The sequence below is a fragment of the Fistularia commersonii genome, chromosome 19 (genome assembly GCF_037954325.1).
Source record: "Fistularia commersonii isolate RoL2024-O1a breed Wild chromosome 19, RoL_Fcom_v1.0, whole genome shotgun sequence".
Lineage (NCBI taxonomy): Eukaryota > Metazoa > Chordata > Actinopteri > Syngnathiformes > Fistulariidae > Fistularia > Fistularia commersonii.
Window position 1 is genome coordinate 7,004,126 of NC_141302.1, and position 17,981 is coordinate 7,022,106.

Here is a 17,981-nt window from a genome sequence, read left to right on the forward strand (position 1 = left end):
CTACGATCGAACCAAGACAAAATTGTTCAATTGTATTCGAGCACAAACACACAGTTACATGAGTACAAGTATAACATGGTTTATGCATCTATAATTTGATACATAAATCTTCTATCCCCTAACCGGCTTGGCTCACAACAAATATAATTTAGGTACGTAAGCTGTACAGGATATTGATTGAACAATTGTTCAAGTGGACATTAACATGAGTCAAAATACACACAATGGATTTGCAAAAATTCAATTATGTATCTTAATGTTGGACAGCTCTTTGTCTGCAAAAACTCAACGCTGTAGATTTAAATCATTGACTTTATAGGCGCAATGTAAGTAATTGAGTTTTAGCATTCAGTTATGCAGGGATGTGAATGATTAACAGCTTTGAATGTCAAAAATATCTTTACTGTGCTGCAGAGAATTTCAACTTGATAACCAGCCAGCTTGTCCTCCTTTGAAAGAACATTTTCTACTGAAATCAGCAGATATATACACAGGGTTGTGCATGGCTAGACCTTCTTCCTCCATAATGACAAGATATTTGGACACTAAAAAAACCATAGAAAGAATGGTTTTAAACAGAGGACAGTGGTATAGAGGTGGATGACAGCTCTTTCTTAAAAACTGCTCTTACTGAATGTATTTTGGTTGCATTATGAATGGAGATGATTGAAAATTGAGGAGATCTTCTGTTGTCAGTCACTGCTGCAAATCACAGTTGAAGCTGACACACACTGGCAACCACAATCCAAGTTTGAGCGTGGCAGATTCTTCTGGTTGCCAGGCTCGAAAAATACCCTTCTGCCCAACGACTGGCTGGGGAGTTAGTGCAATTTCCACTTCTGCCAAATCCAAATGTTAGTGTGGTGGAATAGAATCATGTTAAGATAGCTACAATTATATTAAAAAAAAGATTACTTTTATCATCTCTTTAAATAAATATATATTTATATTGCCAGGAAGCATAGTGGCACAGTTGTCAGTGCTTCTGCCTCACAGCATGAAGGTTCACTGTTTGTTCATGGGTTTCCTCCCATCATCCAAAAACATGAAGCAGGTTTGTTGGAGACCCTGGATTGGCCAGATGTGTGGACATAAATAAATACAATTATATATATGTGTGTGTATATGTATAAGTGAGTGAGGTTGTGGTGTTTTTGAGTCTTTTTTTCCGAAAAAACAAAAAAAAAAAAAAAAAACAATCCTCCCTCGATCATTTCAGGATCTGATAGTCCCATAATGAGCCACGTGATAAGGACATGTCTGCTCACACATGGTCAGAATGCTTGAGGAGTTCTACGGACGAAAATAACATCCAGCTGCTCCAAAATGGTGATTGTGATTGTCACCGATTTTTCCACTGGCGCTCCTACAGCGCTTGATAAAAACTTGATAAAACCCCAGCGGACGGCCGCATCCTAGAGCCTCCACCCCACCCGAAACCCCTCCCTGCTCCCTCCTCCCTTCCCGTCCTCCCTCACGCGGAGATGGGGAGAGAACTTTGCCGGCGGCGCACTTCGCCCAACATTTACTGTATTTCATTTACAGCAACAAGAGCCCGAGGAGACGCTTCCGAGGGAATGCCGAGGAATATCTGACCGCACAGAAGCACCGCTCCTAGCCAAGTTTCCTTTCTTTCTCTTTTCTTCCTGTTTTGAAAGAAAAAAAAACAACATCCCTCCTCACCGCTCAGGTTGATGCCTCCGAACTAGCGGAAGCCCGGGTCAGTCCGACGCGCACGGACCGTTGTCTGTCTGCGCTTCCTTATCTGTTTTCTGAAAATTGAACTACTTCTGAAATTTGGGTTCCGGCGAGGAAAGAGGTGAACGGAGCCGGAAGATAAATACATTAAAAAGAAAGAAGAAGTCCAAGTGGCAAGAGAGTCCCACTCAGAATGAATAGCAACAAAATCGACAAGGAGAACGAGCCGAGTGAATTCACCAACCACGAAGAGGAGGTAGGTAACGCACCTGGGCTCGCGTCTTCCCGCGATATCTCCCGGAACCACGAACGCGATCATGCGATAATATTAATACTACTACTACTACTACTACCACTACTAATAATAATGATAATGATAATGATGATACTTCTGCTGAATTCGGCAATAGATTATTTTACGTGAAACGGATTTCGCACTGTTCACATAGATAAAGTGCAAGATCCCCCTTTTCCCCATCCTGATTCCTATATCCTATACTGGTCAAATGATAACTTCTACTTCAATAAACCCTTCAGCTTCTAATCACTAAGGATTTCTTCTAGGGTAAGTTATGTTTTTAATGATATTGATCCTGAAAGGAAAGTCATTTGTGGCTTTCATAAAGGGAGACCTCACAGAGCAGGGAGAAGCAGTAGTAAAGGGACTTCTCAGGCTGGGTGAATTAGTTCTCACTGAAGCTCAGGGAGCAATTGAAGTTCAAACAACTGCTGCTGCAACATGTTGGCAATAACTGATCAGACCCACTGCTTTACATCCGAGAGGAGCTTTTCTGTGAATAGGACCTCATCCAGTAATGACATTTTTCAGTCCAGAATTATGAGGTAATCCATTTACTTTCCATGGATAGTGTATCTGACTTCCTGGGTAATTGCCCAGTTTCTTTCCCTTCTCCTCTGCACAAATTGCACAATTTGAATCCACTGCCATAATATCCCCTCCTTAGTAAATAAGTTTGCAGTGGTTCTTTCTGCATGGTGTAATTTTCTTTGGCAGCGATGTATCTCTTCAAATGACAGACTTGTTGTTTCAGCACTCCACATGTCCTTGGAGTGATGTAAGAAATGTATACCAAATTATATCACATATTTCTTTTGGAGCAATTGGATTAAGGCTCGGTGTACTGTTCTTCACTCTGTAACTGAATAGCCAAACATCCCCGGCCTGATGTAATACCATATTAGGTCCATTGTAGAGGTTACTATCGCTATAGAGAGTTGAAGTAATTCATGACAGGGATAAGAAAAAAAAATCTTCTACTTACCCAAAGACATTAGGTGTCAAGGTGACTATGCACAACACACAACTGCAGTGGTATTACTTGAAAATCTGTGAATTAAACATTGCTCACAGACAGGGCTATGTGGAATTATGAATCATATTACACGTGTATTGTTTTCAAAAAAACGGCCAGCAGAAAGACCCACCAAGCAATAACTTGGTCACATAGTTTTTATTTCCCATCTTCACTGTCAAGTTTATAATTTCAGCCCCTTGATTCAGTTATTTTGATCCAGATTTCAAATGGAGAGGTGTTAGGCAGCAATCCTTTAATATCAACATCAATTGATGACAGAAGACCACACCTCAGCTTTGTCTCAGAGCTATTTTGTCAGTTATTGTAGAAGTTTATTAATAATTTTGAATTAATTGTGCAAGCTTCTCAGAGATGTCTGAGTCAGTTGTAAATCTTGTCAATGTGATAAATCTGTGGATTTCCATTTCTGTATAGAGTTTAAAATTCAGTGCCGTTCACATCCAACACAGCTACATGTGAGTAGTCCATTGTGTTGTATAAAAGGTAGACAGAGACTACGAAAGTAATGGCCTGAGGAATCTAATGGTTCTGGAAATGTTTGGAGGCTGTCCAGACTGGCAAGGACTTCACTTTACGTGGGTGAATTAACATAAGATCGAACAGCAGTACTTTATGTCTCCAGTAATGGTGTGTGTTGTATGCAGAGAGGTTGGTGGAGTCTGTAAGACACAGCCTCACATCCACACTCGCAAATACAAGGACACATGGAAAGGTGAAATCACACTCACTATCTGCAGATAGGTGTGAGCGTTCACACACTGACACACACAATACTAAGAGTAATGTGACGTGTGACGATGCCAAAACTTCACCCTCACCCAGCGATTTATGAAAAGGGGTTGTCGTGAATATAAGGTTTACTGATTAGACATTTCCACGTTTTGTTTTCACTTCATTATGTTCACCCTTTTCCATCCATCCGGAAAACAGAAGCATTCACAAACTTCCTCCTAATCTAAACCACAAACTGTAAAATGCCAAACAGCTTTGTGCTTAACAGCACTAAAGAAACCATAAACTATGTTCTTATGAGAGCCAAAGTTTAACAACCTTGCTGGTATGACTCTCACATGCTAAGCAAAAGTGGCATTCCCCTCCCCTCGCACAGCGTAGTATGTGCCTCAATGGATCACCGATTTGCACCAGTAAAGCTCAGCAGTAAGCTTGGCTTCTCATGCCTGCTTTGTGACTCAATCTCGCACGCTGTCATCAATAAGCTTGACGATGCTTACTGTTTATCTTCTGCGGACCGGTGCTCACCAAACATGGTCCTGTTGCAGACAAGGTATGCAGGTTTCAGTCCTAGCGGCATCTAATCTCGGAAAGTTGGTCTGATAAGCTTTATTATCAGGTGTTCTGGATGCCTTCACATACTATGGCACTCGACGGCCACTGATCTAGTGTAGATGACATACCGTCTCATATATGGTGAATGTCAACCATATGCGTCAACCAGCTGTGAAATCATCACCATGTATGGAGAAATCTATAGTTCTAAGGAGTACGTTCACTTGCTTTTTCAAAATGAATAAAAGACGAGCCACAGAAATGGACTCTAACAAATTCCTGGCATGTTTTTGTTATCATGACTGACAGACCATATGTAGTTATGGATTAAACCGTTTCAGTATAAGAATTTTCAAAGCCACCCTTCGTTAACTTACTTTGGAACAACAATATTGACAGTTCATGATTGCATAGATCAGCCATTTATTGGTATTGTCTGTTTGCTGTCAGTTTTACTGTAAAAAAATTCAAAAAAAGTGTCAGTGGCTTATGTTTATCTTCTTCACACATGGGTTTATTAGACACTGATACATTTCCTCTTATTTTGTCATCCAGTGTCATGGTGAAAAGTGCTTTATACATGTAATTGTCATCCTTATTATTGTTGTTGCTTTTGTTATTATTAAGACAGTATGAGAAATTACAAAAAGAGATTTCATTGGCTCAAGATGAAGGAATATATGACACCAAACTGGCCAAATTGTTTTTTCAAACATCAGTATTCCTGGTATTGTATTGCACCCCAACTTACCATGTCACTACATGGTAAATTAGTTTCAAAAGAGCAGAATTTTTTTCCATGATTTAAAACGGATTCTTCCTGTTATAATAGTAAGTGTCTTGAAGTGTTTATCAGTAGTTATCCGCATCAGTAGAGGGCATTTGAGTCTGATTTATTCTAAAAGATTATGTTTCTAGATGTAAAATTACACACTACTCTAAAAACAAACCTTGGAGCATATCTGTTGACATTGAATTTATTAGTTCACAAAGCTGTAGATGTCATCGGATGAGCATAATCAGCTGGTTCTTCATTCTCGGTTTGGCTGAGTATTGAGCTTTCGTCAAACCCAGAATGTCCCACATGCACCACAAACAACTAAGGAAATATGAAAACTTGACGAAATGGAATAGATTTTGTCTTTAACTATGGGTCTCTCTGGGAAACTCACGCAATTTGATACTTTATCACTTGTCAGTTTCTCTAGCAAATTGATGTGCTATATCCCCAGTACTGTTAGAAAATTCGTGTGTCAGAAAAGGATTTAATTTGGTCAGTCGTTGTTTTGTATTGATATTTTTGTGAAATGGTAAGGGAATGATGGGAGACAGTGAAAAATCTTATTATTAGGTTTGACTTCAGCATTTTGATGTCAATTTTACAGTTGTTAACTGGTGTTTTCTGTTGTCGAGACCCACTCAGACTTGCAGGGGTTAGAAGTCCATCATTACTTCTTAATTAATTTATGACAACACTATTAAAAAGAGAAGAGAAAAAAAAAGTATTAGCAGTTTCCTGGAATTATTCATCTTAGCAGGGCTTTAACCCTTGTGAGACAAGGGTCTGCTAAGAAACAAAATATCACTTAAGCAGAATTCAGCAAATGTGGTGAATCTCCCTGGGGTGTTATTGGATTGTGCTTGGCCTGCTTTGGGTATCCACCTGGTCCTCTTCAAATAGCAGGTCATGTGGTCAACCTGACCTTTTCCATGAAGAGATGTAGGTGGGGAGCTGCACTGCTGGAGAAGCACAGTCAAGTAGAGGGAGGCAACATTGCCCTGTGCGGTGGTGTGGGCATGTGTGTAGTTTGTACAGGTGAATGTATCTATGAAAAGGGCACCGAGATATATTAACTCTCTGTGACATGAAATGTTATCAGAGGGAAGCTTAGAGGGTATAATGTGGCCATGATGGGCAGAAGGGAAATGTTCAAAAGGTCTCACGAACTGTTGAAGACAGTTTAGACTTTCCTTGCAGATAATCATATCGGGCAAAAAAAACATTACATATATATCAAAGGATTCAACAAGACTCCCAGATATAGGCTTACAGTTGTAAAACCTTGTTCCATCTACACGTCTGATAGGTTGGAGTTTATTTATAAAAGCGCCGGGGGAATTGTCATCTTATCTTAGTCATTTGTCAGCTGTGCGACAAGAGGTATTTGAAAAGACAACAACAAGGCTTAGCGTCAGGAACGCCTGGCAAAGGAGGCTACTAAATTGATGTGAGGAGAAGAGAATAAAGGGAACAATCAAGAATTGTCCGCCCCAGACATTTAGGTATATCTGTCTACCTATACCTAGGTAATGATGAAACTACTCACGACTAAAATACAGAGAAAAGTCAGCTATTTGTGATTTTCTGTAGACTACTTGAGAACTTGGGTCAGTATTTGCTTTCTTATAAATGATGGAGTAGACAGGTGAAGGAAGTTGAGCTTTGGCTACATTTTGCCATCCATCTTGTCTGGCTTTGTTACATTGTATTTATGAGCTTATTCTGTCACCTCCATTTAATATTGCTTATTCACAAGCTATAATTACCCAGCTCATGTATATAATATAGCTCCGGGCTCCATACCCATTTTATGTTGAGCACACGTTTCAGTTAGTAATTTTCAAATTTCTTTTTCAACCCCCCATCCATCCATCTTCTCCCTTGGCACTTTTATCTCTCTTCCTCTCCATTTCCTCCTCTCTTTCCTTTCATCTGTCCCACCCTTTTTCTCTCTTTATCTTGTTCTTTCACCGTTTCCTCCCTTTTTTTTTCACTCCCTCCCTCCTTAACTTGCTCCACACTACTATTGTGTGCGTGTGTGTGTTTTCTTTCTAAATACATTTTCAATTCTTCCACCATCTCCTCTCATTTTGCTTGTTCTTACACCCGTTTAATCCCAGTAGACAAATGTCTTGTCCCTTATCAGCCCATAATTGAAAAGCATGACCCTAAGATCCATGAACAGAAGGACCGTTTATGGTCATGGGAAGACCCCTTAAGTTAAGAACAAGCCAGGCAGAACAGTAACAAGGAGAAACTTGTCAGACTATTGAACTGTGTGTGTCCATGGTCTTTTGGCCGACCATCGAAGGGACAGGGCAGGTCAGCCAACCTCAAAATCAGAAAAGTCTATTTGTAGGTGGATATAATGTCTCGCTTGAATGATCTACCTCTTTTAAGAGTACAGTGAGATATATATATGTGTATCTTTAATTGCAGTCCACTTAACTGAAAATTAAAAAGCCTCTATTTTCTGTTCTTCAAGAACACAAAGGTACTGAAAACACTCTTTTCTGTTTGAATTACATATCTTTGTCTAATCTTATAATTGGAACAGCGTTTGACTGACTTGTTATACTTTAAATAGTAAAACCATTGTCACTCCAACATATGTAGTAACTTTCCAACACAATGAAAAGTAATGTAAAACATATGCAGTGCTTCTATTGTTTCCTTAAATAATAGCAGCATGACTGATACAAGACAGACATTCACCCACGGTCGACTCAAATGTTTCAGCTGGTGACAAAAGGAACTCGTGATGCTCTTACTCCACACACAGATAGTATGAGTCTGCCGGCAGTATACATACGATATGTCTGAGAGTGAATAGTGATGCTCTTGCAAGGTTCAGATGTGCAACTTGATCACATATCAAAAGTAATATTTGTGTCAAAGTAGTAGCCTCTGCCCTATCTTTCCCTTCACATCTGGGGAATGAAGTCAGTGAAAAATGCATCTGGACTGGCAGTATGTATTTGGACTCAAGTATTCAGATAAGGACCTTGAATATCTTTTTTTTTTATTATTGAGCAAAGAGGTCACATATCTATATTGATGCAATTATTTTCAAGACAAAAATGCTTCTATGCTGCCATGTTGTTGAATACATGCTCTTCTATACTCAGTTTAAACTTGTTTGGGACTCTTAAATTACTATTTGCATGTTCTTGTCAGTGATATTATTCTAAATAATGGATCTTTGTTGTGGCTTTTCTCTGGCAGTATGTATTTTCGACGCAATCTTTTGTGGACGCTGCTTTTTTTGTCTGTTCTTTCTTTTCCATGAGCTCTTCATCCTTAATGTTATTTTTTGATACTCTGTTTTCCAAAGATTTATGAGTCAATTGGCTTAATTAACATGCAGTTAAATATACTAATGTCTGAACTCGATGTTGAACTATTTAGTACTGACCTAACAACATGAGCAGATGTCAGAGCTTATAATATGAGCTCCAATGTCTCCAATATCACTATATCCTAGTATTGTTGTACAATGAAGTATAGACTATCTTCTTCTGGTTGGTTGAACAATACAAGCAGAAAATTAGGAATTTATTTTTGAATAAAGAAGATTGATGAAATGACATTTATCATCTTTTAATGGTCTATAAAAGGGGCTCTTTAAGTGCCTTTACTGACAAGCCGGGATGAACAGCTGTAAGAATTCTGAGAAGCAGAAGCCTGGTGGCAGTAGACCAAGATGACTTAACGGCGACACAGTGGATGATTGAGCATCTAATGTTGTTTTTTTTTAACCTTACTTGCACTTCTGCTTTAACCCTCTGCCCACCCAACCCCAAATCCAAACACTTGAAGGGGTCTTCTTGGGCAAGCAGCAACAAAAGGAGCCAAGGAAAGCCTGAGAAGGACTTGGCCGATTAGTTCACATTAATGAGTGCTTTGGAATGTTAAGTCCATTCACTAAATCTCATCAGATAAGGTAATGGAGGAAGTGAGCAACCTAGTAGGACATGAACCCCAAACTAAGAACAACTGAATCCATTTCAGGGGTGAAAGATGGACTATACATCCTAGTATTCCAGACCATTACCACATTACATTCTCAGAGCAGGTATCAGGAAGAGGGAATAGTCTTTGTGATGATGATATTAGTTTTCAAGTTTGCCGTGGCAACATTTCCATCAAGACAATAACACAAAGTCAACATGAAAATAGTTCTGTAGTGGACAAGGCTGGTATTAATAACAAGTTATACCATTGAATTTCTAAAACTTTAAGGTTAGTAATTTATCCGGAATTAATCCCTGGATGAACAGCGGAGCAGTTAGGGGTTCAGTGTCTTGCTCAACAACACGTCAATACACTAGGCGGAGACAGGAATCGAACCAAGACTGTTTGGTTCCAAAGACAATTGCTCCACACCACACTGCCACACCAAAACTGCTAGTTTTCATACAATAGGTATTCCTATTATTTTTAAGGGAGGAAAGGAGAAAAAATAGCAAAGTGTGTTTGCTGAACAGTACAATTTGATGTGGCCAATTATCTTAAGATACAGAGTCGAAGACAGACAGATGTAAATCTTTCGACTATTGATAAAGGCAAAACCTTGGTCAAACTCTTATTTTTGAATGGGTTTCTCCTTCACATGCAGTCCAAAAGACTACATAAAGGCTTTTAATAGAGGTCAGACTGGGTTGATATAATAGAAAGAACATATGCGTAGCAAGAAATGAGTGTTATTTCCGAGGTACATTACACTATAGTGGAGGAAGGAAAGCCGGAGTCTCTGAGCAAGTGGGCAAGCATAGTAAAATGGACTTGTAGTTCTTTTGCTCAAGTCATCTGTTTAAATGTCTTTTAAAGGTTAACCTGTTGGAACATTTACAGAGTCTTACAGAGCTGTAATTGTTGGTTAAAAGCACTTGTGGGGAATAAGAAGCGGGGAAGAAAAAAAAAACAACAAAAGTCACTTCCTTGAGAGCTCATTGCTGATGTTTAGAGTGTGCTCAACCCCCTAGCTGACCCCTGACCTATGCAATAAACGGGGCCTAACCTGCGAACTCTGACCCTAAATGTGAAACTTGGCCTGTTGAACTCTGACGATTAACAGACAAATGGAGTCATCCATTTATGGTTGTTTGACACCTCTCGAGCCTGCAGTCTCTCACTCTTCACATTCTGATACATGGAGGATGTGGAAAAAAAAGCTTGTAAGCATGATTAAGAGTGATGCCAACACAGAGCAGTGACAACTCGGATAGCAATGGAGTGGGGCTTTGTCAGTTAGATTTTTTTTTATTATAGTGCTGCCAGTGCATAAGTGATGCAATAAAACTCAACTTGCCCTGAGCTTTCATAGGCTTAGGGGTATACTCCAATTTTTGTTGGTCACAGTGAACACTAGTTTGTGGATCTGAAAGAAGATGGTGAAAGAACTTTGTGATAGTGCAATTAAATTTATTTTTTCTTTTTTAAAATTTCATGCAGGTGGTAACACCGCAGCTAGATTCCCCCACACACACCTCACCAACATTGAAATGGGCTAATGCACTTTTAATGCTACAAGGTCAAAAGTATGTCCTGCCACATCTGGCTTGAATGACCTTTATCTATTAATTTTGCTGTGAAACAAACACACACACACACACACACACACACACACACACACACACACACACACACACACACACACACACACACACACACAACAAGGTCGTGTCCCTCATCTCAGCCTGAATGAATGGTCAAAAAAAAGCAGTCAATTAAAGTGAGAGCAAATCTGAGAGTCACACTGAGCAGCAGATTATAATGAAGTATTTTGGACAATAGGTGTAATATCTTAAAGTCTCCAGACTCACTGGAAATATGATGAGTAAGATGCTTTGATATTTGTTTAGATTAATTAAGACAACTGGTAGGCTAAAGATTGTTATGTACTACGCTATGATATATAAAATATTAAGGCAGCAAGTTGAAATTAGCCGTTATCTGGATATCTGCTTTTGTTACAATGTTTGATTTAATTTTGGAGATTTTAAGTATACTGTAATACATCCCTTTTGAATGATCATGCATGTCATATAGTTGTATTATAGAGTCTTCTTCTCACGAAATCCTTTTGACCATATTTTTTCAGCTGTAACTTGATAAAAGGTCAAAAAGTCAATGCAATTACAATATTGCCGAGAAAGAGTTGTTGCTGTGTTTCTAGAATGTATGGCTGTCACATCTAAGAAAGATATTTGTCATAATAAAGTTTTGGAAGTCAGTGCATCATGTAAATTGGAATTAGGATAGCCAATTTTTTGTTATTTCCTTTTTATTTTATTCTTTTTAGCCTGGAAATAGCCTTTAGCAGTAGGGGTCAGGTTTAAATTGTAGCAAATTGAAGGTTGAACACTTAACTTCTTAATTGTTTTTGGTCTGCCAGTAAGCACATTACTGCCAAAACTTATCCTATTTGTTTAGACAAACCTTGTCCTTTTTCAACATATAACTGTTGACAGTCACAGCTACTAAGCCGGAGACATACATCTGTCCTCTGTTAAGTGATTGAGTGCACTGGGGTGGGGTGTTTTCGTTGGCCTGAAAATTAAAATAATATTCCATTGATTTTAGGAATCAAAGGAATCATTTTTCATGTAAACCACCCAAGACAAAACATTGGCTATTTTAGATTATGTCAAACAATGTGAACTTTTAGTAGACATGGCTATGAAATCTTAATAGCAGCAGCAGCTCCATAGTAACGTGATGTTGTGGCAATGAGTCACATTAAAATTCCATTCTTTCTTAAACAGATTGTCTTACAGCAGTAACATAAAGATCTTTTTTAACGTTTTGTTTGTATCAAAGTCAAGCGTGTCTATCAGTTGGGATTAATTTGTCACTGGATACAGTAATGATTAAAACAATTGCAGATTTTTTTTCAACATGCCACACAAATATCTTAATAATTGTAACTTGCCACAGTCTATGACTGATGTTATTTTTCTGGCTTATTATAAACGATTGCATTACACATATGGTAGGCCTATCCAATTTGTGCCATTTTTGATTTATTGTTGCTCAGTCAACACAGGAAATAATCATTCAGAGTGTTGTTAAAAATGTCCCTTCCACCTCCTTACCCAACCTTGGGGTGGCAGTAGGTAACCTGCAATCTGTAATTACAGAGTATCAATAAGGTGATGACCTCATCTGGTGCTTGTGGAGTCAAGGATCTCTGATTAGGGGTGCATTGAGCCCCTGGGACTTGCTATAGTAGTGGCCTTAATGGGATCTGATGTCTTTTGCCGGAGGCTTCTCACTCTGCTGTGCTCTGCTAAAGTGTTGCCAGGGAACTACAGTGGTACGTCGGCTGCGAAGTACTCAGCTGGCTTGTGGTAGGTAGTGACTGCTGTTTTTGATTCAAGTCTGCTCACATGTTGGTATGCGAGCATGCCGTAAATGGTCAATGATTCAAAGGCTTGTACCAAGCCACTCTGCGCTATGGAAATGTTGGTATGTGTCCCACCAAAAAACAATGAAACCTGGCTGCTAAAACTCAATAAAACTGTGGCGAAAGGTTTATCTTTGCTTTTTAATAAATCTTAAGAATGTTTTCAGCCTCTGGCTCGACCTTTTGTAGAGTTTACAACATGATCTCTTGATGTCTCACTTTTACCTGTTCATGGCTTCACAAAGGCTATGACAGCACCGTAAATAAAGACCAACGCTGTAATCGAAAGCAGATTTCTGCAGAGTGATGTGCCGACACATTTGCCTGTGAATCATCCAGCATCTTGTAACATATGCAGCCAGCCCCTCACTTGACAAACTGCGAACGATCATGTATCACAACAGCTGACGTCAGGGATGAGGATCTGACATAGCCCAGAATGTCCCATTGTTCCAAGTGTGTAGAGGACTTATTGTTGTGTGTTTCTGTCTTAACTTTTACACTCATTTACTTCTCAAGTGTCTGTTAGCCTCATGAGTGTCGGGCAGAGCTAAACCAACAATAGAGATAGTTTGCCAGTACAGGGATTTAGTATGAGTATGACTTTCTTGATTTCTTCACTCAGCTGCAATTACAGATAATGTTTCACAAAATGTGTAAATGTTTGCGGGATGTCATTTTTACATCCATCGCATCCATCGCTGTGGTATTCAAAAAGTAAATATCATTTTCTCCACACGTCTTGTAATGAAGAAACCGAGGAGTAAAACAAATCTGTCACTTGTCAAAGATCCATGGGGGAGTATAGCATCCAAAATCAAATCTTTTGCTTCTGAAGTTTTTATGGTGTCCGTTTGTGGCCATGTAAAGACCATTAGTTTTAATTTAAAAAAAAAAAAGTTGTGACTTTGTTAAAATGATAGTTTCCGTACAATTTTTTGAAATCTTAACCGTTACTGTATCAGTTTTACAGTTGTATTTGCCTCAGCATTTGTCACGTGACCATTTCTGGGTGATACCTACCCTTTTTTTTTTTTTTAAATCTAACTCCATAAAAGGAGACCCACAGTTGAGTTTATTTTAACAGACCAGCCAAAAACAGATCCCAATGACAGCCCTGCAGGGTTCAACCCAGCTCTTGATAAGATAAGCGCAAAGGTGAGAAAGTGGCCAAGGTTTTGGTTGCATGGCTGAGATTGGTGCTCACCAACTATTGCTCACCCAGTTGCTAAGCTCCTTTGTTTGTGTGTTGCTTTGCCTTTGGCATCAGTGGTGCAGATCAGGTTACATGTGGGAATGAGGTGTAGTGTTAGTTCAGCAGTTCTTTTGTCCCTTGAGTTGTGAATCTGGTATTTTATGAATCTGTTTAGTGTAAACTTTGAAATAATATACCTATTGGCTCATTCTAAATTTGGAATCATGTTAGTGAGCAAAATTTCAAACCGTATATGTCTAGTCTGTTGTTTGATTTCAGATCTCACTGAAGCATCTCTAATCCAAGATTTCTCCATGACAATTTCTGGATGATTTCTTTATTTTTTTGTATAGATTATTTGTGCTTGTGGAATACGTATCTTATTGTCCTTACTCAGCAAAAACAGTGGATTTTTAACAAATGACCTGTAAAACTGGTTGAATTCAAGAATAAATCTGTTGTGGTAATAGCAGGCATATGCAGTCAGTGTTGTTCTAGTAAGTAGTTAGAGATGCCTGTATTAACAACCCCTGCATACTGATCCAACTTAAGGACAGACCTACTTGCAACAAATTGAATTTCCTCGTTTCATTGCCTCCTAAATGTAAACAGATTTGCTTTCATGAGATTTGACAGGATGTCTCAACATCACAATCTTGCAGTGCACACTGTGTTTTCTCGTCAGGATGCAGGAGGTCTAAAGTAATCTCTTGAAATTGTTGAGTAATTATGTTCTGTAAATGGCTAAATTAAACAATGGACAACTTTGATGTGTTGCACTTTCCAAGCCAGTTAAGTATCTGCATTAACTATTGCAGTTTTACTCCTCTCAATTGGTGGTTGGTAGTCAAGCCACTTCACAATTTCTTAGATGTGATACTTGCCTTTCTTGCAAATATGCTTCTTTATGTGTCCATTTGCAATCAAGAAAATATAGCATGAACCTTTGCTCAATCTTGATAAATCTTTCTTAACCTAAAAGGCAATAGTCAGTTGTAGTGCAAAGAGCCACCTGTGAAGGCAGGAGTCTAGAGGTATTTCACCTTCACTTGTGGACAAATCCACACAGCCTTGTTTGAGTTTATTGTGTAGGTTTTCTGGGTTGGCATTTCCTTTTGTTTGTTTGTGTTTGTGTGTGTGTGTGTGTGTGTGTGTGTGTGTGTGCATGCGTTAATGATCGGCATACCAATCTCCTGTAGAGATACTACTCTCTTGCTATAAAATGTCTACAGTGATTCCCTTGCTTGTTCACAAAATTACATGTAACACATTTTACACAGCAAAAAACTGAATTGTATTCACACAAACACATCTCAAACTCCTCATAGTATGTTTTCTGCTTTTACATTATCCGTAGAGCAGCTACACTTATGATTCATCCAAACCAGATTCAGATCAGTTTTATGTCAGGATAAACAGTGATGTATGAAGTGATGTCTTATTTTTATGACAACAACTTTATTTTCATGACATTCCTACCTTTTAGGAGTTAACATACTTGGAATTTACTGCCAATGTGGTCTTTTTCTAAACCTCAGATGTGGTTGTAGCACACCTGGAGCGTTAATACATTATTATGGTTTTCTCTAAGGAAACATCATAATGAAATCTTCATTTCCTGAAAACACTTTTGAAGCCACTTTGTTTTACTGTCCCGGTGGTTTTCCACCCTCTCTGGCTCAGGATGTATCACAACAATCAAATGTCCTATTCTCTTAGTTTGAATGCTAACTTATACATTGTATGTCTCCATTAATGCAAGCTCAAGTTTAGAGTTGAAAAGTTCAAATGTAAAACTGAGGGTAGAGCTGCTTGCCATAAAATGCAGCAGGCCACAGATTACACAGGAGATCTGAAGACACTTAGGTGAAGAAAGGCGTGTGTGTGGGTATTTTCGTGCGTGTGTGCGTGTGTGTTTCGTCTTTTGAAAAATACGCTGAAACTAAAGATACCCTTTTCAGCATTTAAAAAAATCTTTCTTATAAACTGAAGTAGACCTTAGAAAATAGTAAAAGCCACGATCCTTGTTCATTTTATCCAGTGACTAACCTCCTAACCTCATCTGTCTCTGTCAGGTATGCATATCTATTAATAACTTGCCGAGGCTAATGAAAAATACATGATCTCTTTCTTGTCTTTCTCAGGTCCGAACACTATTTGTCAGTGGGCTACCACTAGATATTAAGCCACGTGAGCTCTATCTTCTCTTCAGACCATTTAAGGTATGTTTGTATGTTTTTAATGGATGGACTGCTGCTATTCTTAGCAGCTTTTCTTTCCAGCAGTCAATGGGACCTCCATTAATGGTGATGAAATAAACGGCAATGGAAAATCTCCTGAGGTTCAAGTGCCTGTATTCCTAAAGCAGAGGTTCAATCACAACTTGATCCATGGGAAGCTTATGTGTATATGTGTTTGTCTCATGGAAATATGGCTCTCTGCCTGGCATACAAAAACAAAGCTATTAGTCTTACCTCAGAAACTTCACTTTGACACAGTGCAAACTGTCCTAGAGTTTAAGTCAGGTGAACGTAGATGCACTTTAGATTTTGCATGTATTTTGGACTTTCGCACTTGAATAATGTGCTTTAATGGCATTGGAGCAGCAGAATAAAGTGAATAATGAGACAATTGCTATGCATGTAATCCCCCACTTAGATAATGTTTGGGCATGTGCTCTGGAGAAATACTTTATTGCCTGAGCATTGAATCATGTAAATCTTGATTAATCAGGTGAGACATAAGAGTTCAGCCCACTTGGCCGTCATATGAATGATTCATTAACTATGCTTCTTTGAGATTTGTGAGCCTCCAAGTCTTTATCATTCTTATGGAATATATTGCATCATCCTGATAAGTTTTGCAATGATCACTTCCCTAAAACCTGTAAAATATGTTATTACACACGTAGCAAAATCCAGTCCAAAATCATGACATGTTTTCTTTGTTACAGGGCTATGAAGGCTCCTTGATAAAACTCACTTCCAAACAGGTATGCTTTAAGACGTAATGATCAAGTCTATTATGCATCATGAAACTACCATTTCCCCTAATTTCCCTTTTTTTTTCCTTTTTGGTTTGTTGACTACAAGCCATCCACACCCTTTTTTGAAGTACCTGGAATTGGAAAAAAGTTAGTAAAGGAAAAAGTGTTATATCAACTTGCCCATGGCAGTTGCATACTATGCTCATAGTCAGAGGCAGACAATTTTTGTGGGATGGGAACAGCGGAAGGGGGAAATTTTTCATACCTCAAAGCATGCATTTTGATAAAAGTAGTTTTGATGGTTGAGTTTTGCTTCCGGGGTAGATGACTGAAAAATGGTTCAGTTGATATATGTCTGCATTTTGAGTTAAGCAATAGTTTCATGTAGATCTAGTTATTTTGATTTAATCTGCTGATTCCTAAAGTACTTTTACACCTTACAAGTAAGGATTTAAGTGTCTCACAAGAGGTAAAATACCTTCAGCAGAAATCCAGTGCCATTGCTTCCTTTTAAATGTTACCTTTAGTGCTGAATGTGTTGATGCATTTATGAAAATGAAATTGAGCTGTCCTTATTCCGTATAGTTACATGAGTTTAATTTAATGTAAGTAGATTGTGTTTACATTTTTTGGTTGTAAACCCCATGGCATTGTGACTTGAAAGTCAGTTAACAAGATTTTTTGCATTTAGTTTGTGTGAGATATACTCATAACAGTTAACTTATCAACTTCAAGAAGTAGTCATGTAATGTTCTGTATTTAACAGTCAGAAAACACAACATTTATTGCATGATAGATATAACTGTACCAAAGCTGGAATCCAAGGATCCAATTGTTAGCATCTCTGTTAAAACTCAACTTTTAACACAAAAAAGGAAAATTACCATGACATTTCTGTCTTAAGTAATTATAACGTAACTATTTGTTGTTAAATTGATCAACTCTGTGACTAAATCACATGTCTGGAGTTCAAAATTATTATGTTTCCAATCTAGAAGATGTAGCTTACAGGTTTCTGTCACTTCACTAATCCCCGTTTAAGCCGCTTGGTAAATCTTTTCATCGTACCATCCTCTTGTATTTTCAAAAGGAGCAGTTCTTGACAACATTCCTCAGGTTTGTTTGTATTGAGCAGCCTTCCTCCTGGCTAATGGTGATGACAATGGCTGCGTAAATCAATCGATCTCCTTCCCCATTCCAGACAGAGACCTTAGCCATCTCCTTATATAGCAAGATCAGATCAAATCTCAGACCCTTTCTATTTATATTCCTTTGCTTCTGACGTCGTC

At 38.5% G+C, this 17,981-nt stretch overlaps 1 protein-coding gene across 6 annotated transcripts in view; it reads left to right on the forward strand.

Annotated features, from left to right (window-relative positions):
- Nucleotides 1-1,436: 1,436 nt before the first annotated feature.
- The window catches only part of rbpms (RNA binding protein, mRNA processing factor), a 35,053-nt gene continuing 18,508 nt past the window's right edge, over nucleotides 1,437-17,981 (forward strand). For all 6 annotated transcript variants that reach the window (XM_086166429.1, XM_086166430.1, XM_086166431.1 and 3 more), the window contains exons 1-3: nucleotides 1,437-1,954; nucleotides 15,851-15,928; nucleotides 16,660-16,698. In XM_086166429.1, coding sequence (XP_086022555.1) covers nucleotides 1,892-1,954; nucleotides 15,851-15,928; nucleotides 16,660-16,698 — 180 coding nt within the window. In that variant the 5' untranslated portion in view covers nucleotides 1,437-1,891. The remainder of the gene's footprint in view (nucleotides 1,955-15,850; nucleotides 15,929-16,659; nucleotides 16,699-17,981) is intronic.